Below are 25165 nucleotides of genomic sequence, written 5' to 3'. Positions count from 1 at the left end.
TTTATTATTTTAACACTTCATTGGTTTAGTTAAATTAACGATAGGTATATTGACTAGGAACAGTGGCGACTTATAGAAATGGTTCAAAATGACTCAAATATAATTTGACACTACAAGTTTAACAGTGTTGATTCGAGCAATTCAAATATTGCGAGATGACGGTCAATTATCACCGGAGCTGTTTCCTTAAATGTTCCTGTGTATTATATACATATGCTTTATACGTTCTTAAATGGACATTTTATCTTCCTAAAAATTGCCGTACGAGAACGGGAATATAATCTCATCGTGATAATCAAGGAATCAATAAAGTAGCGACATTCTGAAACAAGAACCAGCTACGAGTCATTCTGTAACTCGGAGAAGCGGCGGAAAAAAAGAGACTTATTTTATAGCTTCGCGTCATCGATACCCTTCGAGCGGCACTGTCGCGTTTCGGTTTTTGTCGGGCGAAAATTCAAGTCGGATACGAGTCCGACTCGAGGAGAGAAATCGTCGTTCGCGACGTCGCATCGCGTCGTCGGTCGACGAACGCGGCGAAAGATCGACCTTATTCTTCGCGCACTCACCTGAAGCTCCGCTTGCGAAACGTCGATCTCGCCGCGGTAGACGAACTCGATGATGAACTTGAGGTCGTTGAAGCAGACGTCCTGCGGCATGATGATCGTCGGGTGTTTGCAGGGGTTCGACAGCAGGAGCTTCTGGAAGTAGGAGCTGCAGGCCGACAACACCACCTGGAACACGCATAGAAAAAAATAACAAAAATGTTTCAGACATGTAGACGCGTCGACGATCCCGATTAAATCTCAACACGCGGAGGTAGGTACCGAGCAATGCAAAAGAAGCGCGTTCGTGCAGGTGCGACTATTTCCACTTTGCTCCTCGAAAACGTGCTGGAACTACCGAGTGCTCCATCGTACGAGTTTTCTCCATGTTCAAAGTTAAATATCGACGTTTCAATTAGCTATCAAGATATTAAGAATCAGAAAGCGTTTACTATTCGAGAACTGCCACGCACCGATATAAATATTTTCGGTAGTGTCAAAATGTTGCGAATGATTACGGATCGATGCCGGGTCGAGGCGCAGGCGCGATTATCCGCTACACGTCTTGCTTTGCAATCTTGATGACTTTGAGTAACCGAGACATATAGGTACGATTGACGTAGGCATCGCTTCAAATCGACGCCAGATATTTATTGATATTTTTAACCAAATATTGTACTAAATGTGATTTTTTTTTTATTTAATACGGACACTTTCTGTGTGTTCACAATTTTTATCGCGTGAGACGCCGGGAATAATTTGTCATAGACGCTGCAGTTTCTCGTTCTTCTTGGATCGAGGTCTGACGTTCGATTCCGCGAGCGCCGTTGATCGTGGTCGCGCTATCTCCTTGCCTCTCTCTCTCTCTCTCTCTTCCTCTCTCCGTACACGTACACCAGCCTACCTTGTGCGCTTTTAATGAGGCCTCGTTGCACGCCAGGGTGACGTCGACGAAGGCCTCGGTCTGCAGGAGCTGGTGGAACACCGACGTCATATTCGACTGGTAGTTGTTCCAGCGCAGGCAGTAGTGCTGCCCGGCCATACCGCCGCTGCAACAGAAAAACAGAAAGATCGATTGAGTGCTTCTTTTTTTTCCTTTTCCCCCCGAGTGGCTTTTCCCTCGCGTCGACGGATTCATCGAAAAGTCATCGACGACGACGACCCGCCGTATAGGAAACGACGAGAAGAGCCCCCGTCTCCTCCCCGCCTTTTTCCCAAGCCGCGATAGTCATCCCCGTTGTACCGTTTCCTCTGCCACGAGAGATCGATCCGCAGAGAGCGGGACAGTACCTGTAGTGCACGCCCCAATAACGATCTGTCTCCATGAAATATTGGGTTTCTTTTTCCGCTACGGTCGCCGGGAGAAGATATCTCCAAGAGGTTTTATGTACCGGACGGGGGACGGTATCCACGCGAGCGCGAAAGAGAAATGAAGAGAGAGGGAGAGAGAGAAAAAGAGGAAAAAAAGAGAGAGAAAGAGAGACAGGGTAGATAGGTAGCTATATAAGGGTTCTCCACATGCCGCGGGGGCGGCGAAGCGCGGGTGGCGGAAACAAGAAGGAGACGAGAGGAATAAGACGAGCGGAGAGGGGAAAAAAGAGATATACGGGAACAGAAAGGGGGAAGAAGATCGGCGATGGGGTGCGGCGGCGACGCGCGCGAGGGGATGACGGAAGCGACGAAGGGAAGAAAGGGGAAGGAGGAAGAAGAAAGGGCGCGGGGGAAACGTTATTTCCGGAAGTTGCGGTGCGCAGCGCGGCGCGCGCGAGCGCGCGGCGGGAACACAAGAAACCAGGAATGCACTTTCGCGTACCACGAGGCGACCGCGAGGAGGTATCCCGACGATGACGGCCGATCGATCGAGAAACTTGGCCGTCGACGGATCGGGAGCGCGAGCGAAGACGCGAAAAGAGAGGTGATCGCGCGGAATCGCCAGGCGGATCGGCACGCGCCGCGAGTACGTACGGGCGTTGGTCTGCCCACGTCGCGACATTCACCTGTTCCGTGGACCGTGCTTTATCTGCCTCTATCTATGACTCTTTATACCGGGCCATTCCGCCCCGTTATCTGTCCGTAGGAACACGGTCTTTTATCAGTTGCTTAGACGTGCGCCGATAACAGGGAAACTTAAGCTCGCGCCTTCTGCCGCCTTCTCTCTCTCCCCTCATTCTCCCGGCTCTCCTCCTTCTCCTGCTGCTCGCGCTCGTTTCGACGCTCGTGCGCTGGCTTTCATCCGCTCGCTCGCGCGCGCTCTCCAAGAACGCCTGGAAAATCTTCGCGACACCTCTCGCTCCTATTATCCTTGATGGGGCACCTGATCCGACACGGGACGCCTTACCGATGTCGCTATTTATGAAGCTTATATAGAAACTGCAAAGAGATCTATTCTTCTCGAAATTAATCACCTAAACGCGATCGTCTTCAACGCGCGCTTAATATTTCTCAATTCTTAATTGTTGACTATCACTTTTATAAAATTTTAGCTATTAACTTCCGAATTCTCACTTATCTGATCCTCGTCTCTCAGTTCGCAATTTACGATTACTTAAAAACGCTACGTTGGCCACCAACGTAAATGTTGACTTTCCAATTTTTCTTTACGTATCACATTTTATTGTGCAAATAGAGCGTAAATAAATACATTTCTTCCTCTCAATCTAACTCCTTGTCTTCCAAACTCCGTTCTTCTCTACTTTCTCTCTCTCTCTCTTCGCCCTTCGTCATCCCTTTTACCTCCCATTGGCCGGCACACGTTCGTAACATCTGCCGTTTCTCCGGCTATCCTTCGAGGGCCCTCGATGTGGACGCACCTGCGAACGCTCGCAGGTAACGCGCACGATTGTGTGAGCGTACGTGAGCGCACCTGACGCACTTACTTCGTCGACCTCTATATCTATACTCGCGGAGTATGTACGCGCGCGTGCTGTTTCACCTGCGTGATCGATTATTGCGAGAAATCACCAACGGCGAATCCTCGATCCCCGCGGCATTGGTGCCGAACTTCCGAAAAATTCTAGAAACGTTTTCCAGAAACGGCGCTCATTTAATTTCAATCGGATCAACTAAAATTTGCTTTCAACCTACTCCGAATGTTTGCTATTATAGGACTAATGGAATTCTCAAAGTTCGCGTATAAGGCTCGTTACCCGACGTAACTCAATTAATCCCGGTTGAAGTAATTCCCTGTCCGTTTTCAGTCCCCCCCCCCCCGATTCTAAAAGAGATTGAATAAATTAATTGATTGAACTTCGGGATCGTAAAGCTTAAACATCTGAAATTCTTTTTCAAAGTTCTTAAGCTGTATCGATATTTCCGAAAGTGCTGGAAAAACCTTCGTCGGACATCTCTTGCGTTTTCTCGTTATTTTGGAGAGCGCAACAACGTCGTTTCGCAAGGTTTTTCAACGAGCGGGAGAAACTTGGGTACGTTTGAAATCTATTCGCGAAATCGAAACGACGCCGCCGCGGATTGCCTCGGTGCCTATACATTGCAGCGAGTTTATGCGTGCGTGTCGCGCGGCACATAGACACGCGAGTCGCGTAACAGGTACGTGCGCATATTGATATCGCGAAATTGGGTTACCTGGCGTGCCGACCGCGAAGACGCGCTGATAATTCGTGATAACGGGAAAGAATGACGATAATCAATCGTCCGGCGTTAATTTCTCGACCTCCTTTTTTCGCCTCTTTTCCCGATTTATCTAATCCGTCGTGTCGCAATTTGCGTTGTGATTTACAACTCTGCAGCAATTTTCCAAATTGGAAGGAGGGAAAAACTGGAAAGCGCCGATTGTTAAGCCGATAATAACAGAGTTCCTAACCATTTCCGATTTTAACTTTTATCGATATGCCGTAGATGGTTGATAAAAAGATATTTTTCAGAGTGAGAGAATGATAGATGGAGACGTTTAACATATTCGGCTGCAGTGTTACACTTCTCGAGTCTTCCAGCAGCTGAATCTCTTAATAAATTGCGTAATCCTCGTATTTTTTTTTTTTTTTAATAAAACGAAAATAAATATAGTCTGGGATCAGAGGTTTTCTTATAGCAAAATTTTTTAGCGAGGCAACCTTTTACATTTATTTCACCTGTAAGATTAAATATCGCAAAGCAGGAATGTTTTATGTGAATAAGGTTCCTCTTAATGGTGCATATATGGGTATTTAAAGGATTCCGAGTTTTCAGCTAAAAGGAATAACGATAATTCTGTCATTTGCCTGGAAGCTTTACGACCTCCTTTTTCTATCCCGTCTCTTTATTCGCGACAGAATAATTCGCAGAGACAAATAGATCGCGTAAAGATCCCATTGCGTTTTCATCGCGTCGCGTAAAAGTGGTTTCTACATATTCCACCATTCATCTATATCTCGTCTCACCGTACTCTGGTACTCCACCGTTTTATCCGCGACGGAATAATCCGCGCCGAGTAAACCACCGCGCCGGGAAGATCCACGGCGTTTTGATCGCGTTACACGAAAACGATCCCGCCTTCTTACATCCCGTGATTGTCGCTCGTTCTACACTCCACTCGTGTTACCCGCGACGGAATAATTTGCGCGGGCGAATAGCCGGAAAGATCGAGGCGCGATCCGATCGCGGCGCGGCGTAAAAGTGGCTCACCTAGTTTTTGAGTAACATTGTTTTAAGCCCCCTGCGACACGGCCAACCGCGCTGATTTGAGGAGGATAATTGAGTGAAAGAAGGAAGACGCGGCAATTAAAGGCGGCCGCGGAGAGAGAACCGGGAGAAAACCGGATGCAACGCAACGTGAAGAAACGGAGTGAGACGGGATAGCAGGCGAGATGAACTCGGCGCAGTAGTATAAAGTTTACGACGCTCCTGCACACTATGTGTCGCAGGCAGAACAAAGTAAATTATTATTTATGTTAATGAAATTAGCAAGCTGTTTGCATTTGCGTACGTAATAAACACATATTTATGTTAATATATTTGCCTAGATTTCCCAATGTAACGAGAAGTTGAATTTCATAATTGTAAAAGGACTTTTTTATCCACGGTAATAAATGCAAAACTATAGAAAGTATAGATTTTCGTTTTTTACGAGAGATGGAAAAAGTGAAAATTATTATAGAAGAGAGTATTAAGCGTTAAATAAAAAATTAAAATTTTTTTCTCATGTTCTCTTTCATATGTTATAAATTATATTTTACGATAAATTATAAGGAATTAATAAATAATTTATCATAAATTACATATTATTTACATATTAAAAAATGTGCATAAGTAAATACATTTTATACGCGTATTTCGAAGATGAATTATGTAGATCTTGAAACAAAAATGGTAATATTCAGTAAGAAACTATTTTTAAATTATTCAGATATTTTAATTCGGTATATTGAGCATTCGGTGGAAATTCGAGGCGACGAGCATCGCGATCGATCGCAACCATCGATACGTTTTCTCAACACTTCGCCCGCGGTTTCTCCGCGGGGAGTTACGGCCCCGGCGGCGGCGGCGGCCGTCTCGAGCGATTTTCCTGTCACTTTCACTGAAACCCGCGAGAGGAGGAACGCGAAGGAAGTCGCTGATGATGACGAAGAACCGTGGAGGACAACGGCGTGCTCGAAAAACGGTCGGGAGAGATTGCGAATTTACGACGGAACGCGAGCGCGTTTACCTCGATTCCGTGTGTGTATATAACGAAAGCGCGAGAGGGTGAAAGGAAACGGCGCATCTCTCCTCGGTGTGCGACACGACACCGAAACGACAGAGAAGGATAATAATAATAAAAAAAAAAAAAAAAAAAATACGTTCACGGAGGAGGAAGGAAGGAGGCCCGGTTAGCTCGCACGCTAATCTTTCGGGCGCGTTAGAAAGTCGCCGCTTTCCTGAGAGACGGTAAACCGAGAGTCTGAGCAGCAGAGATCAGGAAGCGCGTGTTGCGCGAGAAGAAGAGAATTCAATTTCTCAAATTACATTTTTCGCAAACAGAAAACGCAAGTGCTGTATAGTAATTATATACTGGAATAAATATATGGATAACATGACATAAAATAGCGATTATATTAAAATAGAAGTTGAAATTAAAAACGTGCAAAGGTTCGAGAGAAAAAAAGGAAAGAGCAAATGAAAGGAGAATTCAACTGTATAAGATGAGCGTTTCTGCAAGAATAATCTGAAGATGGAATCCTCGGAGACGGGATAATATTATAAGATATTTATGAAGTTAATATTCTATTTTTAGAATTTCAATATAATTAATAGAGTCTAACTTTTCTTTAAAGTTTTTTCTGAAGTTTTTAATAATTTTTTTTATTATACAAAATAGGGGTAGTCGTAATTAGTTTTAATAAAATAAATAGGCACTATTCGGGCATTATTCTCCCTAGAAAGTCAGATTTCCAAAAAGATATTTTAACTTTGTAACAAAATTATATTTCACATACGTGAGAAAATATGAGGAAAAAACTGTCGCAAGCGTAAATTTCAATTGTAAGCAGTAGAAAAAAAAGCAGCCTGTTTCTATACGATTAAGGGAAAAGAGATAGCGGCACCGTGAGAAAATCGAGAAGAGAAATCGAAAAAGCGAAGCGTTAGCGGACCGGTTCTCATCCCTTACGCTCGCATTTTCTTTCGCCAGCCTCGAAGAAGCACGGGTTTTTTCCCTCTTGCCGCGGGAAAGGAGGAGAGGGGGAGCAACCGCCATTCCATCTTTCCTCCCACGATTCATCTCAATTTTTCTTCGAGCTTTTTGTGTCCAATTTCACCTCGCCTCCCTGCCACGCCATGTCCTTTTTCTTTTTCCCCGTCTATCCCTCTGCCATTCGCGGAGTAGACGAACTCGCTCTTCGTGTTTTACCCCCCTACCTTCTCTACCACCCTCATTCTTCTCTCCGCTCTCCCCTCTCAATTCCAACCACTCTCTCTCTCTCTCTCTCTCTCTCTCTCTCTCTCTCTCTCTCTCTCTCTCTCTCTCTCTCTCTCTCTCTTTCTCTCTTCGTTTCTTCGACCTTCTCATCCATTTCACGACCCGTCCCGTCTCTCTCACCGTCCTTCGCCTTCCTTTTTCTTGTCTCTCGGTCGTTTCATCGCTTCTTCCACGACCCTCCGCTCACCTCCTTCCACCCCTCTCCCGGCCTTTTCCCTCTTTCGCCGCGCGCGTTGGTTCCATTTACTCATTCCCTCTTCCCCCCACGCCTAAGACGCTATTTTCTCGTGGCCCCTTCGCTTCCACGGTTATACGCCACCCTTCTTTCTTTCTCTCTCTCTCTCTCTCTCTTTCTTCTCACCCCAACGATAGGGAGAGACAACCTCCCCTTTTCCCTCGTTCTTTCCTATATCTCCGTCTGGCTCTATCCCTCCTGCTGTCTCTTTTTCTTCTCCTCTGGCTCTTTCTTTCCCCCTCTGTATCCATCTATCTATCTTTCCGTTTCGTTCCCTCCCCAACCGACCCAGCTACCTTTTTCCTCTCCTCCTTCTCCTCATCACGCCTCCTCGATCCGCCGGTTCTTTCTCCGCCTAGCGTCTTTTACGTTTTTCCAACGTTATCGACGCGTCGCCTCCTCGCCGCTTCTTCCCGGATTTTTCCCTTTCGCGGCCATCGTTCTCGAGACGACGACCAACCGGCTCTTTCTCTGGGAAAACGCAAACGGAAACGACCGCTCCCCCTCTTTCTCCTTCGCGTCCCCGTTTTCCCCATTCCGGTGTTATTTCGCGTTTCTAAACGAGGGGGGGGGGGAGGAGAGGACTGGAATCTTCCAAGAGACTTTCCTCCGTTGTCTTCTTTCGCAGTTTTTCTTTCGTCGTCCCTCTTCTGTCGCTAGGTTTTCCTTCCTAGCTTCGTCGAGATGCGGATGCTAAAGGGAACTAATAAAATCTGCATGACGACCGGCGGATTCTGCATAAAGTACTATATTCTCTCGCGCCGCGATCCCTCGGACCTCGCTGTTATGATAGCCCGGAATTTCTCGGCGATGTATAATATAAATGTCAATTTGATTCGGCCGCGAGGGACGGTATAGACCGAGGATTACTTTTGTAGGATTATCTCCCGAATTGAACGTAAATAAAATCCGACTCGGACATCTTTACCCCCGAACGCATATAGTCCAGCAATGATCTTAAAAAAAAAGGAAAAAAAAGAGAGAGAAAAGTCTATAGGGCCAGGTCGACTTTTTTCAGTGTCTCGCTTTTGAGAACAAGAGAACACATTCGAGATTAGAAACGCATGGCTTTCATTACCTGCCTTTTTGCGGGACCTCAGCGGCGTACAACGTGTCGCCGAAATTGACATTGCAAAAAGTATACGCTCGCATATACGGCATACTCTTATCTGCCTCCATCGCAAATATTTCTTTTGAGCTCTTTTACGATTTTCTATTAAATATTTTCATCTGAGAAAACAAGGTAGAATACTGCTTCTTTCTTTCAACCATACGAGATTTCTTGTTACGCGAAAATGTTCTATACTTTGCGAGTTAAATTACTGTGCTGTCGAAAATTCTTATGGCGTACTAACTAAAGAGTTAGTAGCAGATTTATTATCTTTGTTACGCGAACAATGAAAATCCATATTCATGTATACTTTATATTTCTATTTTGTCTCAATCTTGGTTTAGTCTTTTTTAATGCGCAATTTTTTATGCAAGTTATTTTAAGAGAAAGAGAAAAAGTCCAATTTATTAAAAATTTATATTTTCATATTTAAATGTAGTACAATATGATAAAAATTAATCATGGAGAATTTTTGAAATAATTGAAAAATATTTGAAAAACAAGCATGATCGATCCATGGACGACTTTAGAGAATGCGAAAAGAAGACCTCAGTTTTCCCGCGAGTTTTGACAAGAGTTTCGCTCGATAAAATGGCAAGGCAAGAATTTATAAAATTGCACGATCTCAATTATTTTCTGGTACTCGGTTTCTCTCTCCCCGATCGATTCCCTTGTCTCGAAAAAGCGAGAGACGTTAAGTCTACTTCTGTCGGAAGGGGAAAAACGAAGAAAAAGGGAGAGAAAGATGAAGATAGAGAGGCAGACGCAGAAGAATTGCATTAAAATGAGAAAGGGAGAGAAACGCAACGAGTTCCAATTTACGTACCATAAGATAAACTTGTTCTTTGAGATATTTCAGTACCATCTTTCTTCAACCCCAATATTTTCCGCGATACAACACTCGATGCAAACACAATACTAATGTCGCAGACTCAGAAAAAAAAATATCTGCATTGCGGATCTTGATGGTGAGAGAAACTCGGGCCGTACCTTTCTTGAAGACCTGAGTTAAAATTTGGCACACACGAGATCGAGACTCACTCCTTGCCGACTGACTGTTATCTGAGCTAGAGTATCACCGAAATCCAATTTTGCTTTGGAAAAAAAAATGAAAATTGTTAGCAGTATCTAAATTGTATCTTTGTATATCTTGGCAAACACATTTATGCGAAAGAATTAACTCATTTGAGAGTTTTGCAGTCACCAGCAAAATTTTACACGGAATCCTATGTTAAAATTTGCAATGCTATTTTAATTTAAAAAATATTAAAGATTCGAACTCTTACGCCGAAAAAAATATTATATTAAATTACAAATAATTATCATATGTATAATGCATATTATTTTAAAAAGATATTGTTTCCAACGCCACTATGTTAGTTTTAAGAAAAAAAATTTTCCTCAAGAATATATCAAACGTATCCAAGCATCTTTGTTGAAGATTTGGATTTTGTTTAAAAACTCGAATAATCGAGAGGAATCAGATTTCAATTCGAGACTCTCGCGTTTTCGTGGAAGGCGCGTTACTCTCCGAAAGAAACTCGCATCGAGGACAGGAATGGTAGGAATCGGCTATGGCAGCGCGATATGTCTTTCGGTCGATGTAAAAAGCGTTCCCATACGCGTTGCCGGGTTTGCATCAATGATCTTCCCACGTTCCCCCCGCAACGATTGCAATTGTGTGCGACCGTCCGTTCCTTTTTCACGGAACGACCGACTCGTTTTTCGGTTAACATTTCATCTCTCGAACGTCGCCGAGTAGAAATGTCGGTGGCAGGAGCTCGATAAAGAACGTGCATGATCATCGACGATTTCATGTAATTTGACATGTTTGACAAGTATAAATTTTCAATTATTTATTCCTTTTTCCCCTCGTAACTCTGAATCCTCAATTTTTCCCGAATCCTCGAATTCTTTTAAATCTCAACTCCAATTCTCCGCGCTCCGCATTTCTGCAGGTCCTAAACCTCAGGTCTAATTCTTAATCCTTATAGCTTTCAACTCTTAAGCCTCAATTCGGAACTCCCGAATTGTCAGTTGTCAACTTGCAGCATTTAGCACTCAGTTTGACCTTAAATTTGCGAAATTCTAAACCGTCTTAAATAAGAGGACAAAGCGAGAATAAGAGAATGTAACGAAAGTTCTCTGTCGGAAATAGATTATTCTATTGTACGATGATTATAACAAACGATGAACAGCGGGACTTTACGTCGTTTGGTCCTAATTTCCGTTCTGTTTGTATACCGTAAGGCATAACAGTACCGCGCACATTCCGAATGCCCTTCGTTTCTTCGTTTCTCTCCGTTCACCTTTCCGAGAGCGTCTGGCTCTCTCGGCCGCTCACCTGTTTCCCTTCGCCCTCACCGGTTTAAGTTTTCGTTACAAGGTATATATTCCAGAAAACCGAACAACAGCGGGACTTTCCATTATGTCCGTAAACACTTATTCTTCCTTCGCCAAAATCTAATTGCCGAGACTTGACTGTAGGTACTTAATATTAAAAAAAAAAATGACGTGTGGATATCTCTTCTGTCGAGTTGACATTAAAGTGGCAAAATAAACGAGAAAACATTATTTATCACTAAATTTAAAATGGAGATTTTATATTAATAATAAAATTTTCATTTTTCATAACACGTTACTGAACCGCTGATAATCCGAACGTTGAAAATTTAAAAGTTATGAATTAATTTTTGGTTTCGAAATCCGAAGACTTGGATGAATAAGAATGAAAGGAGGGATGGAAACTACTGTCTCATTACTATTTCATAGATTTTCTGCGGGCATGTTGCGAATATGGCTCCGTTCTTGCTTTGGCCACTGCCGTTTCTGCGCGCGCGTGTGTTTTTGAAGGGAAGGAAAGGAGAGGCGAGAGAAAGGAACGACGCGACGGGGACGTTCCTCGCGAGATGGAAAGAACGGACGCACCCGGAACCGTCATTTCATTTCACGGGGCGAGGAGAACGGCGAGAGAGATCCGTGACACGTGGGGAGAAGCAAGAAAGGCGAAAAGAAACTAGATATTTCTTCCATGCCGTGATATGCTGTGCAATTATATAATCTTGAGAATACCGATGCCGGGCAAGAACTATCGGTTTTCTCAGAAAAACTGATCAGTTTTTAATTGTAATCGGAAGAACGAAGATTATAAGTGTTAAATATAAAATATATATTATATTTTATAACTTTAACTTTCTTTCAAGCGCGTGTATTTGGTCGATATATCTTCAGAAGCTTTCAGAAAATATCTTGACGTTATACGTGGCAAAAGATCCTTTAGATCAGCTAAGATTCCTTTTGGCGTTATGAAAATTATGTTCGCGAGCAGAATCATTTAAAGAATCATTTAATCTAATTTTAATTATATAATTCTCCATATTTATAATATTTATATTACTTGTTTCAACTTTTAAATCAATGCGCGTCGCGAGAGAAAAAGGAGCGAGGAGAGATCTCTCTCATCTTCTTTCTCTCTCTGTGACCTCTTTTCTTCTTTCTACATTGTGGCTTAAATCTCGTATTGTACTGTGCGACTACCTGCACCTCTTGTTTCGTTGCTAGAGCTTGTCAACGCTGTGTCTTGAATAGAAGGATTTTTCTTGGAACTAACAGTCGCAAATTAAAATTGTGGCTCTGCTCGAGAGCGAGACCTCGTCCTGAATGTCGTCACTTGTGAGTCAAATGCGGTCAATCAAAGAACGGAGAGAATACAGAGAGAGAGAGAGAGAGAGAGAGAGAGAGAGAGAGAGACTGGATAGTTCTTTATCAATACGTTCTTCGTATCGATCTTTACATCGTTTTATGTGATACAGTATGGAAAAAATCTTATATTTTCATTAATTTACTTTTACTCACAGTTGTTCATTTTCTAGATAGGACTACTTGTGACAAAATCAACTTACCTAAATTGATCCAACCCTTTTCGTCATTGTTAGAAGTATACGTACAAGTAAAATTTTAAAAAAGAAAAAAATGTAAATCACTATTATATAAATCCGTATATGTATCTTTCATATAAAATTAACACTTGTATGGACTCATTACATTTACTTCATTGCCGCCCGACAAATCTCGATAATGTGCGACCTTCGGTTTCTCGTGTTCGTCGACGAGCTCTCCACGCTCTTTTCGTTCGGTCGGTAGAACGGGATAAACGGAGGACCACGGATCCACCCCCGAGCACCACGTGATCACGAGCGGGGGATTGCGCGACCCCTCGAAGCGCGGAGGGTGAACGCGGTCTCGCTCAAGGTCGCACGTGGACCGCTGCGAGCGATATCTCGGCACGACTCGACTCGCCACGGTCTGACATTTTTTTTCCCTCGCTCGTCGAACAAGCGCGGAAGCTGCGATCGCGCGAGAAAGAATCTCTCCTCCCTCCCACCCGTCCTCTTTCTCACTATCTCGCGTTTCCCGCTTTTTCTCCCGTGCGCCGCAATTTACGGCGTTGAACGTTCTCATCGCGCTCTCCTCTCGCTTGGAGAAATCGAATGCGTTATATCGCCTCTAGGAATTACCAGCGCTTCTTTGTGGATCCCCTCCGAAGGAAGAAGAAATGGAAACTTCTTGAGTTGCGGAGAAAGGAGCGGCGAGAGGATGACGACGATGATGACGACGATGTCGGCAATTCCGAAAGTAGCGCTCGAATGGAAGGAACAAAGAAGGGAGCCGGAGAAAGGGTGGAGAGAAGAGGGTAGCGAACGGGGGATAGCGGAGAGAAGAGTCAGCGCGCCTTTGTGTACACGCAGCGCTCGAAACGGGAAGGAGCGAAGGGGATGAAAGCGAAGGACGAAAAAGAACCGGAGGGGGGGGGACAGATGGCCCTTTCAGACAATGAGAAACTCCGGAGATAAGGGCGGCGCACGAGCGAGAATGCTGCGAGGGGAGAGAATGGACGGAAACAGCGTCGAGAGAGGATGAGAGCGGCGGAGAGATTGAGATAGAGCGAGAGGAAGGTCTCGAAAGGGAAGATAGGAGCTACTTTTTCGAGGAAGGGACGCGGAGGGCGTAATGAACGATGGGGAAAGACGGAGGGAGAGAGAAAGAGAGAAAGAGAGAGAGACGGGGAAAAGGAGAGAGAAGAGAAGAAAGAAGAGACGAAAAGGGAGTCACGGCTGTGTGTGTGTGTGTGTCAAGGGAAAGAGAAGAGGACGGAAAACGGGTGACTCAGGCAGAGAGTGGACCGCGCGGGCAATTTCTGGGGGGCGATTAACGACGAGCCAACTGAAAGAGGACACACGCGCATTTTTCTCCGTGTTGGGCGACGCGGTTTCGTACGTGTATCATACTTAAACCTGACATTACCGGAGAGAATTTTCTATCGCGGGAACACGTTTATATTTAGTGCGTAAAAATAAACAGCCATCGCTGCAAGCACTAAATTTATGAAACTTTGCTTTACCTAGGCAATAATTAATAATAACATGGTGCGTCTATTAGATAAATGTAAAACGCTCGTGAGATCGTTTTTTTTTCTTTTTGTTTTTTTCTCTCGAGGCGACAAATGGAAATTAATATTCCGATTTTGTAACATTGCCTCCTATACAAGTCGGATATAAGCGGTAATTTTAGCTTTTCTGACCACATGCACGAGTCTTGAAAGCGTCAATGCGAAGGCGGCGTGTGTTGCGAGTGTGCACTTCATTGAGTACTCCACCCAGTCCCTCTCTCTTTTATCCAACAACTGGAGTTTATTAGCGTATCGCCAATAAAGAAGAATGAACGAGTGAGGCTCCGAGAGTGTGACATTTACGTCGTAATCTTAAGAATAGCATACGAAGCGCGATGCATCGTTTATAACTTGGTGGAAAGTGCCGTGGGCTAGAGTTAAATATTTCGCTCCGATGAAATTACGCTAGGCAGTTATACGATTCAGTAATCAACAATAATCGTTTCTCTTTTGTATGTACGGCGTACATATGACTTTATCGCGCGAATAAAAATGACGAGTAAGACTTAAAGCTAATATGTAATTTACATATAGTACATCAAAGAGCTAAGTGAATCAAATATAAATACGAAGAAAAGAAAAGAGAAAAAAATAGAACGAATAAATATCGTTAGATTAAAAAGAATTTCTAGATCATTAAAAATTGTATTATTTACAAAGATCATACGTTGAAAAATATATTTAATATTCCACATTTTTATGTGAAATTATATATTCGTCAATTATACGTAACGTGCACTCTTATCCGCAGATTCTGAATTTGCATAAGCACAAACTTTTTGATGCGTCGCATTAAAAACAAAAGTTTTAGAAATCTAGTACTAAAGAATTAGCGTGTGTTACGGATTAATTAGTCAAACGTGGATGCCTTTCTATCAACTTTATACGGTGAGAAGAAATCGTTTCGAGATGGTTTAACGCGCAATAGCTCACGGCGCTACCACATCTAGCATCCTTGGCAATTATATGTATAAGACGGTCGATCGGCACCGCTCCTTTTTACGCAGCGACGTAGGAAACTCCTTTCTCCTTTTACCGGCGATACCTCACAACGCCCTGCGTCCCGTTCGCCTGTTTCTTCCTCTCAATCACGCGCGAGGGATATGCATAAACATAAACGCGTCAATTCTAATCACGCGCCTGTTAATTAATTTAACGCGTCCCTTCGAAAAATACAGCCACACTCATACAATCAATGTACTATAAAACATTACACATGTTTCTTCTTTTGCTTTTTTGTCAAAATAAAATACGTTAATAAGAAAACTATTGATTTTTAAGAACCCAAAAAATGACCGAAAAAAAAATTCTATAAATCAGGTTTTTCTCAATAAATTTATGTACATGCAGGCATGAATTTCGGCTTTAAATTTATTTACGATATTGACCAAACCGAGTGCAACAGGACATATGAGACATTTGACATAATCTCTGTTCTGTGCCCCGTTTTCAATTTTCTACGCGAAAAAAGCTGAAAATTTCTTTTCAGATATTTCTTTTTAGAATCTAAAATAAAATATAAGATAAAGATACGGAACCCGAGCGTAATTTAACTTAATAAACGAAAGAAATTGCGCGCGAGGGTAAAAACACCTTATATATATATTTGATTTATTTCAAGAAGCTCCGTTAATCTTTTTGTCATTCAAAAGCGTTCTCTCGTTCAAAAAAGCTTGAAAAACGATGCCTTAATTGATCCAAGAGAGCTTTTTATGTGAGCGAGTGTTAAGGACAGGATGGAGAAATCGACCGATGGTGTAGCCTTCTCTCATTTTCTCTCTCTCTCTCTCTCTCTCTCTCACTCTTTTTTCATGCTGCCGTTCTCCTGTATCGACCCATTTTTCGTACGTTCTCTTTGAAGAAGAAACAGGATGCGCGAAACGTTGAAAGAATGAGAAAGAGACATGAGCGTGAAAGACAGGAGGGTTGTCGGTGGGCGAAAGAGCGGAGGGATGATGACTGCAATATAACGGGTAGAAGGGAAAGCCAAGGAGGAGGGCGAAGGTGAGAGGCGAGAGACGTCGACGAAGAAGCACAGGCGAGAAGGTAGAGTGGTGCAGCAAAGCCGAGAGAGGGGGGGTGGGGCAAGAGGAGGGAAGGTAAAAAGAGGAAGAGCAAGAAGAGGCGCGGGCGAAGGCAGATCGAAACGCAGCAAGGGAAGAAAGGAGAGAAGGTTAGGGTGGTTAGGTTAGCTGGATGGTAGTCCGGGGGAAGTCAGAGGGTGAAGAGACAAAGCAGAAGGGAGGGCGAGGGCGGGTGGGGAGACGAAACGGTACACGGGCGCAGAGAGCGAAGAAAGAGAAGCGTTTCGTGCCCTTCTCCCTCCGTGGTTCTCCTTCTGGCACGGCTCTTTTTGTGCTTCCCTCTTTTGCTCGTCCGATATATACCGGGTGGAAGAGATGAGGAAAAGAGAGGAGAGTAAAGTGACAGAAAGAGAGAAAGAGAGAGAGAGAGAGAGAGAGAGAGGGGGGGAGAGAGAAAAGATTCTTCTTCGTTCTTCTGGATGAGTCAGGCGCAGGTCAGGCGAAGGGGGAAGAACGAACAGGAAGCCGGGTAGAGGAAAGGCAGCGGGAGAAAGAAAAGGAAGGAGAGAGAGAGAGAGAGAGAGAGAGAGAGAGAGAGAGAGAGAGAGAGAGAGAGAGAGAGAGAGAGAAAGAGAGAGAGAGAGAGAGAGAGAGAGAGACAGAGAGAGGGTGAGAGGCGGAGGAAGAGAGACCGTGCGAAAAAGAGAGAGGCGGCACAGCCGACGACTTAGCCGGGAGAGAACACGAAGATCCGAAACGGGGACAAAGAGAAAATGACAAAGGCGAGAGGGGCAGCCGATTCGATTGGAAAGGCAGGCAGAGGGGCCTCTTTCCTTTTACCAGCGTTTTCTCCGTATTACGTTCCATACTTTCCGTTGTTCCTGCGCGCGCGCGCTCGCACCAACACGCGTCCACCAATCCATATATACGCGGCCAAATACGCACACATATACCCGCGTTCTCTTTCCTTTCTGTCCTCCCCCTCGTCTCCGTCGACCTCTTGTCCTATCCTCCTTCACCCTCCACGCCGTTCTCCTTCTGCCGTTCTCCTCATCGTTCCGCGGCTGCCTTCGTCCTCCTCTTCGTCGCTATTGTACGTACGTGTGTGGACCGCGTGCGTGTGTACGTGCGCCTTGTCTCAATCGTCGTACGCGAGGTTTCATGTCGCACGGCTCTGCGCTCCCGCGGCGAGCGAGAGGGCGGCTTTATACGTGGGTGAACGGGAAAATGTCTTTTGAAACCTTTCTAGGTCGCTCTCGATCGCCCTACTGTCAGTCATATACACTCGCGAGATCCCGCTCTCGAGAAAACGCTCGCCGCCTCGCGCGTCTCTCTCTCTCTCTCTCTCTCTCTCTCTCTCTCTCTCTCTCTCGACGACGCCGGTGGCTTCCTCGCTAAATTTTGGCTCGAAAATGCGAAAGAAACGTAAATGTACGGCCTACTTCGATTAATGAGATTGGAATGCAGAAGCATCTCCGATTCAATTAAGTTTACGTGCACGCGAATGGTCCTATAACGGTCGTATTTAAATTAGATAGTGACGAAACTGCATAGATTCTCTCGAGGGGTCCGAAGGCCAAGAAGAAGTAGAGAAGAAAGGAAGACGAGAGAGGAAAAAAAAGAAAAGAAACGGACCATAAAAAGTATAATGAGGATGGAAGAGACGAGAAGAATAAAAAAGAAAATGTCGAATTCGTCTGCACATACTGCACGACGATCATATTCATTACGTTTTATCTTTTTAACATTTATTTATATAAAAAAGTGCTGCTATACATTCGAATAATCCTCCCTGGTGCCGCGTAAAATTTCGTTAATTAAATGATTTTCTTAAAGGCAAGCCGCGTTCAAGCTCAAAGCCGAAACGGCGCGAAGGGATCATTCGCCTCTCCCTTACCGAACGGAAAAGCTTTCCTATTATTTCGCGGCAGCGGAAGAGATCCTTATATTGCGTGGCAAAATCAAACGTCGTCCTGTAATACGCCCACCCGTTGCCATCGCGACATTTCACAAACGAAGTTACGAACGAGCGTGCTATTGAGACAGCGCGCGCGGCGAGACTCGTTCTCGCTTTTGCAATTTGTAAATCCCGTCGCGAGCAAGCGCGCGCGCGCGCGCGGGGGGGGGGGGGGCATTACGGTACCGCGATCCTCGCGTTCTCTCTCCTTTTTTCGCCGATTCGCATCTGGTCGTCCTCCGGAACTCGATCCTTGAATCGCGCCGGGTGGGGAAAAAAAGGGGCAGGAAGAGAGAAGGAGGCGATCGATGGAAGAGAAGAGACGTACGCGGAGGAGACGCTGAGGAGAAAGGCAGAGGGATAGAAAGAGGGAAGGACACGAGAGGGGGCGAGAGGCTGAGGCTAGAATATGCGCAAGATAGACAGATGGAGGAGAGGAAGAGCGGGAAAGAGAGAGAGAGAGAGAGAGAGAAAGAGAGAGAAAAAGTGTTGTTCCGTCGAGCGGCGCGCAGCGGGGAACGAACGCGAGGCAAGGCTGAGAGAAGGAACAGTAAAATTGTGGAGAATGTGCACGCGCCATCATCAGGGTGGCCTAGATTCAGCCAAGACCTGCTTTCTAGGCAGCATTTCTCTTTATCATCGGCGGCGAGCGCGAGCGCGATGTATAGGCGGATCGTTGTTGGTTCGATGCGCGCGGAGAAAATCTCTTTCGCGGGATGCACGAGCCCATTCGTCGTGGGACGTAAGATCGTGCAAACGTTAAACTTGCGATCCTTAATCGAGCTGATTACACGAACGTTCATACTCGCGGATCGAAGTTCTTGTACGTCGTGACAGCGTGGAAGTCTCGCGAATTGAGAATAATATTTTGCGTTTCCCATTGAAACAATTTCAACGCACGGCAATACGTTCAATAATGTCTCTACACAAAAACACATGATACATATTTACTATCCCGAAACGGGATGACGGTCGAAATCGAGCTCGCGATCCGTCAACCACGAGTTCAGTGCTCACCTCGTCGAACAGGAAAATATCGCGTAATATGTTGGGAATTTCTCGACGAGATCTTAAAAGACGACAGTTCTAATCGTGGGAGATGTTAAAAGGAAAACAGTCACTCTAATTTCAGGGAACGGTTCAAGTACCTGTTCTATAAGCTCTTTTGCCGAGCGGCCGTGACGAATTTATTAACGTATCGCTCTGAGGAAGCGGAGAAAGGGGGCGCACGTGGTTAACGCAAACTGCGAAACTTCGCCGATCGGTCACCATCGATCATCGGCGATTTTCTCCTATTTGACGGTCATTTAATTACCGAGATAAACCCGTTTACCGCACGCGCGCGCTCCCGAAGCCTTTCGTCGGTCGTGTCACGCACGGCGATCGACACGCGATGCAACTTGCGGGCGCCCGCCGTGCGATCGTTTTGACGACCCAACGGCTTCGGGAAAGACGCGCGAAAGACGGAGAAGTGTGCTAATAATGTCCGGGAACCCTCCGGGAATAAACCCTATTAGTCTGCCGTACCGAGGAATCGATGTTTCCGAGATCTCCCATCGTCGTTGCCATCGAAATCAATCAAGTGTTAACAAGGACGAAGAGATTTCATCAAATCGTCGTATCTGAGTACAATCGACGCTGAGAATAAGCGAGCCACGAATCTCCAGCGATTTATATTAATTATTATAATTTATATAAATTCATCTCACTTTAATTAAAATCGTGTCACGTATATCTGGCGTTACGTAAAACGGAGAAGTATCTGCGCAAAAAAAAAATGTCCGGAGGCACATAATTAAATTAAATTAAATTAAAATGACGATCACCTATACCTACCACGTCGTTCCGTTTCGTCGCAAAAGGAAATCGAGCTCGAAAAAGAATTCGACACGGTTGTCGCTAATCAGAATCTTTCGTCGCAGTTTAATCAAATCGCTTTATTGCGCGGACAAACATCCTAACAGACTTGATTCTCGAGATACAGTAGCGAATCTTTCGCAGTCATTAAGTACCTAGCTGTCCTCGAAATCTACATCGACGCGTGTCGCAACGATTTATTTTGTCGACGCGCGGGACAATATATATATATATATATATATATATATATATATATATATATATATATTCCTACGAAACGGAAGAGTTTTTCAGGACAGTTTCCGAACGAAATATTCCTAGTAACGTTCCCGAGTGGTGGCGGGACAAACTCTCGGCGGGGTCTCGGCGCGGCCTCGGTCCTCGCATCCGAATGCATCCCGCGCGCTCGTAATCGGTCAATTATTGGCCGGTGCATCGCGCACGTGACCTACCGTAACGAGTGACACGGCTGTTTCGAGCGGCTGAAAACCGCATGGCCGCGGAGACGCGCGCGCGCGCGCGTCCCAAAAGAAACCCGCTTTTTAAGCCTTGTGCGCACGGTGCTAGAAATCGCTCCGAGATCTCGGACGGAGAAAGAATTAACAATTAACCAATTGCGTTGGACAATTGTTCAACACCGCGCGGACACCGTGTTTTCGGAGCACTCACCCGGATTTTAAAGTCCAAAGGGCCTGTGAAAACGTTTCTATGTTACAAAAAATCTATAAAAATTCACGCATCATCTTTAAGGTTTCAAAAAGCGATTCCTATACTTACGCAAGGCCGAAGCCGTCGCAATTTTTCTTTTAAGAGTTAAAACGTCAGGAGAAAATGGAAAATTACGAAAAATCGACTGTGCCTCGAAAGGTCCGCGCAGCGTTAAACGTAATCGGTCAATTCTTCCTCTCCGTTCGAGATCTCGGTGCGATTTCCAGCACATCGTGGACACGAGGCTTTAATCGCTCGTGCCGACACAGATCGCTCCTAAAAAATCCAAGCGCATCGTGCCACGAGTCGAATCGTGTATCGCACAGCGTATTTACTTACAGCTGGGCGCGCGTTACGATTCGGCAGTGAAAACAATGCGCGGCCGCGAGAGAAAAACGCGGAAAGTCGACGCGCTTCCGTCGCGTTATCATTTTTCCAACGCGATTATTCAATTTTCGCGTCACGTACGACGAGCGCTATAAAAATACGCGCTACAAAATAAATCGATCTGTCTCGATTAATCGCGGAGGATTTTATTTTCAAGACTTTCTTCGGGGATCGCGCACACAGAATTTCACGTAAGTTCCTTTCGAAAGCTAAAAATTTCGTCTCGCTGTGACTTTCGCGTAAATCGCATCGATATTGTCGGCTCAAAAATTTAAAGTTGCCGAGAAATTTGTTGGCAGCGGTAGACTCGTTTCGCCCTCTAGATCCCGACAAGAGATTTCGGACAAGCGTAAAATTGATAATCGGACATTCGCACCGACGCACACAGAAGTACGCAATTTCACGCGCAAAGGCGCCGCGGCATTGTCGTGCGCGTTTCGCAATTGGCTCGTTGACTGGGCGCGCTTGTCCGGGAAGCACGTGGCCTCATTGATAATCAAAGGAGGAAGAAAAAAAAGAACGGGAAGGGGAAAAAAAAGACGTACGCCTCGCTGGGGGGAAGACGACGCGACGGAAACAAATTTCGCAGCGCGCCGGGTGAACGTATACGTACGTGCGCACTCCGAAAAATTGAAACATTTGAAACTCGCGGTTCTCTCCCCGGACGCGTCTCGAGGAGACGAGTACGTCGAGGGTACGTCGATACCGTGGATACGCGATGCGACGTTCGTCGTCGAATTGAGAAGGAGATCACGACGGACGTGACGGCGAACGCGCGATTTCTCGTCGACGACGTCGCGCTCGGCGTAAAAATCTCACGATCGTGACGGTTACGTACCTCACCATGACCTGACCCACAAATGAAATCGCAGCGGCAGCAACGGTAGCGCGTCGGTTAGCGGCAGCAGCGGCAGCAACGGCGATTCCGGGGTTCCGCGGTGATCGCCAACCCCGCGCGGCTGCACCAGGCTCTCCCCCGGGAGGGGGGGGGGGTGTTGACGCGCACACACTTTCGCCGGATGATTAAACACACCGCCGCGAGGGCGCGAAACGAGGATACGGAGGATTATCGGAGACGCGAGACGCGTGCGATTCTTCGCGCGCACGCACGCAAACTGTCACCCGCGCACGGCCGGTACCGGCCGTGTCAAACCGTCGTCGCGAGAGGCACGAGGCACGCACGCACCGCGTTGCCCACCGGCAGCTGTCACTCACGGATTGCCCGTGAAAACGTCGCGGCCCGAAGTGGCATAGCGAATCACGGGGAGATAGAGACCGGAGAGAGAAGGCGAGGAAGGGAGAGGGAAAGGGAGAGGGAGAAGGAGAGAAAGACGGAGACCGGAGGCGCAGCGAGTCGGCGTGACGGAGAAAGGGGCGAGAAAGGGGAAAGGAGAAAGGAGAGAGAGAGAAGGAGAGAAAAAGAGAAAGGAGGGAGAGAGAAGGAGAGAGGCAGCGACGAGAGCGTGCGTGCACACTAGGGGGCACTGCGATGGCGGCGGCGGCGGCGGCGGTGGCGGCGGCGACGAATGGGCCGTGCTCCGTCGCGGACGGTGGCGCAAAGCGATTAAGCGATTTTGTTGTGGATCCCGATTCTTCCCTTCGTCGGCTCTCTCTCTTCCCGGCTTTCCACTTCTCCCGCGCGCCCGCCTTTCGCCTTCGCCTCTCCCGCACCGCGCACCGCGCCGCGCCGGCCGCGCCGCGCTACGCCACGAACGTGCCCTAGAACGGAAACCCGGCTCTTTATCCCTACTACCGCCTACCGCTCCGTTCCCCCCACCCCCCACCTCTCGAGCGTGGCAAGGATCCCCACCGCGCGCGCCAATAACGTTGGCGTCGAACACGCCACGCCAGGCGCGTAATATCGGAGAGACCGAGAGAGAGCGCGCGCAAGGGATCCGAGCGACAGAGGGCACCACTTTTAACGCGTTGGCGTTGACCGCGATCATCCGTGATACCCGTGCTCTCTCTCTCGTCTCGACTTTTTACCGGGCGCCCTTGCGTTACGTCGATAACCGGCGCTTTTTTCAAAACGCTCGCAAAAAATTAATGTCATGTAAAAACACAAATGCCACTTGATGTCTCAAACGTAAATAGCTAGGTAGGGAAGCGAGATAAAACGTGTGCTATTCAACACGCGTGAGAATATAATCGTATTCAATGACGCGATATTTTATCTTTTTATATTAGAGTCCGACCGAAAATTCGGTTTATGTTTCGGTTTCGGTCAGTTTCGGGCAGAAAAAAATCGGAGTTTCGGTTTCGAAATTGACACATAACCGAATATTCGTTTTCCGTTTCAGCCGAAATTAAAAAAAAAACCGTGTGTGTTATTTTATACTTAATAAAAGTTGAGAGATAATGAAAATTTTACGCAAGTACATAATATGGCATAGAAAAGTCGTTGGATAAATATAATGTATTGAACGCGTTCGAGTTCGCTCGACTCGATCTTTTCTTCCGAACACAAATCCGTACACAAACGACCTTGTAAGCTCGAGTTCAGCTTGTATTTGTACAGTTGGCGTGTAAAGTATTTTGAAACGAATAACGGGATTGTCGAACCAAAACGTCTAACGACGGCTTCGCGCCGTACGTAGCGAGCAAATCTCTAATTAAATATCGAATCGTTTCAGTCATTACGATTGTAATCACGTTAATATTTCATGAAACTTTAATCGATTTAACGACATAAGATTTTCTGTGACAAATTTAAGATACAAGCGCAAATCGATATGATTTATGATTTTCAAAGCTTTTTCATTATTTTCTCCGAGGAAAGCATAATTTTTAGAACGTCATGATTTCTGGATTGAACCAATAAATTATTTCATTAGAGTCGGTTGTTCCAACCTGTTGGTAATAAACTAATAATCAAATCTATATAAATAATCAACCAGCAATAATAACAAAAATATACATATATATGTATATATTTCTTTCTTTCTTCTTCAAATTAAACAAAGATAGACATACGATTTAACTATTATATTATTATATTGAAACAACCGGCTCTCTCTCTCTCTCTTAAGAATGTAACATATCTTTTTCGGACCTGCCGTTGCTATTATTCGGAGCATCTGTTCCGCTCTCTTTCTAGGAGACGCGACCGTCACAGCATTTTTCTTTTACGTCGCAGTCGCGCGCGAGGAAACGCGGTCACGCGTCGCCGGGGTACCCGTGACGCTCCGCGCGCAGCGACGTTCCTGTGTGTGTGTGTGTGTGTTGGACCGTTCTCTTTCCGTCCCCCCTCCCCCCCGCCAACCAACGCCGTCGGTTCGCCGATGCGCAGTTGACCGATTCGCGGTTACTGCGCCGCGTCTGGGAGCGCTGCGACCGGGGACCGAGCTCCGTTTCCGTGCCGCCGCGGCGTTGTCCTCTCGCAGAAACTGATCGATCGTAAACGCGTACCCGACTACCCGCGCGGCACGGCCATTGTGTAAAAAGGACCCATGACGCTCGGATAGTGCACGCTGAGGAGTGGACGCGTAGTTTTTTTCCCCCCCAGTTTCGTCCTCTTGTGATATTTAGACTGTGCCAATACATAGGTGAGTGGGAAAACGATCGTCGGCCTTTTCCATCCGCGCGTCTCGTCGCCCGGTCTCTCGCTTCGCCGCCGGCGGCCGCCCGCTTCTCTCGCGAGAAGCGGTGAAAAGTCGCCGCGGAAAACCAGGTCTCGCGCGCACCGCCATGTCGCGTCGCCGCGTTCTCACGCCTGCCTCGTGTCCGTCGGCGGGGAAAAATCCCCGAGCTCGGTCTCGACGAAGATCCCCGGTCGCTCGTGGCGTTCTCGCCGGGCTCGGGAGACCCGAGTTTTCCCCGGGCCCCGGGCGCGTTTTCGGGAGTTTTTCGCCATTTTGTCTCTCTCGGCCCGCGAACGGGCGCGAAGTCGGCCATTACGCGCGCGATCGACAAAACGGGGTCCTTCGTCGTCTCGTCCGGAACGACGCGACGCGTGAGGGTGAGGGAATTGTCGAGACGGCCGTCCGCGAGAAACGTCGGC

The 25165-nt window shown here is 46.2% G+C and overlaps 1 protein-coding gene across 2 annotated transcripts in view; it reads right to left on the bottom strand.

The window, feature by feature from the left end:
- Positions 1–22884, bottom strand: part of Psq (pipsqueak) — a 53289-nt gene extending 30405 nt beyond the window's left edge. The window contains exons 1-3 of one of the 2 annotated variants that reach the window (XM_077402124.1): positions 22004–22884; positions 1450–1594; positions 570–734 (exon numbers count right to left, since the gene is read on the bottom strand). In XM_077402124.1, coding sequence (XP_077258250.1) covers positions 570–734; positions 1450–1594; positions 22004–22011 — 318 coding nt within the window. In that variant the 5' untranslated portion in view covers positions 22012–22884. Of the gene's footprint in view, positions 1–569; positions 735–1449; positions 1595–1835; positions 1886–22003 lie in introns of those variants that run through there. The other variant, XM_077402123.1, reaches the window with a different exon arrangement.
- Between the last annotated feature and the right edge of the window lie 2281 nt (positions 22885–25165).

The sequence above is a fragment of the Temnothorax americanus genome, unplaced genomic scaffold (assembly GCF_048541705.1).
Source record: "Temnothorax americanus isolate GAGA-0224 unplaced genomic scaffold, ASM4854170v1 Scaffold15, whole genome shotgun sequence".
NCBI lineage: Eukaryota > Metazoa > Arthropoda > Insecta > Hymenoptera > Formicidae > Temnothorax > Temnothorax americanus.
The sequence above is the reverse complement of the archived record's forward strand: the minus strand, read 5'-3'. Positions and strand labels throughout refer to the sequence as shown.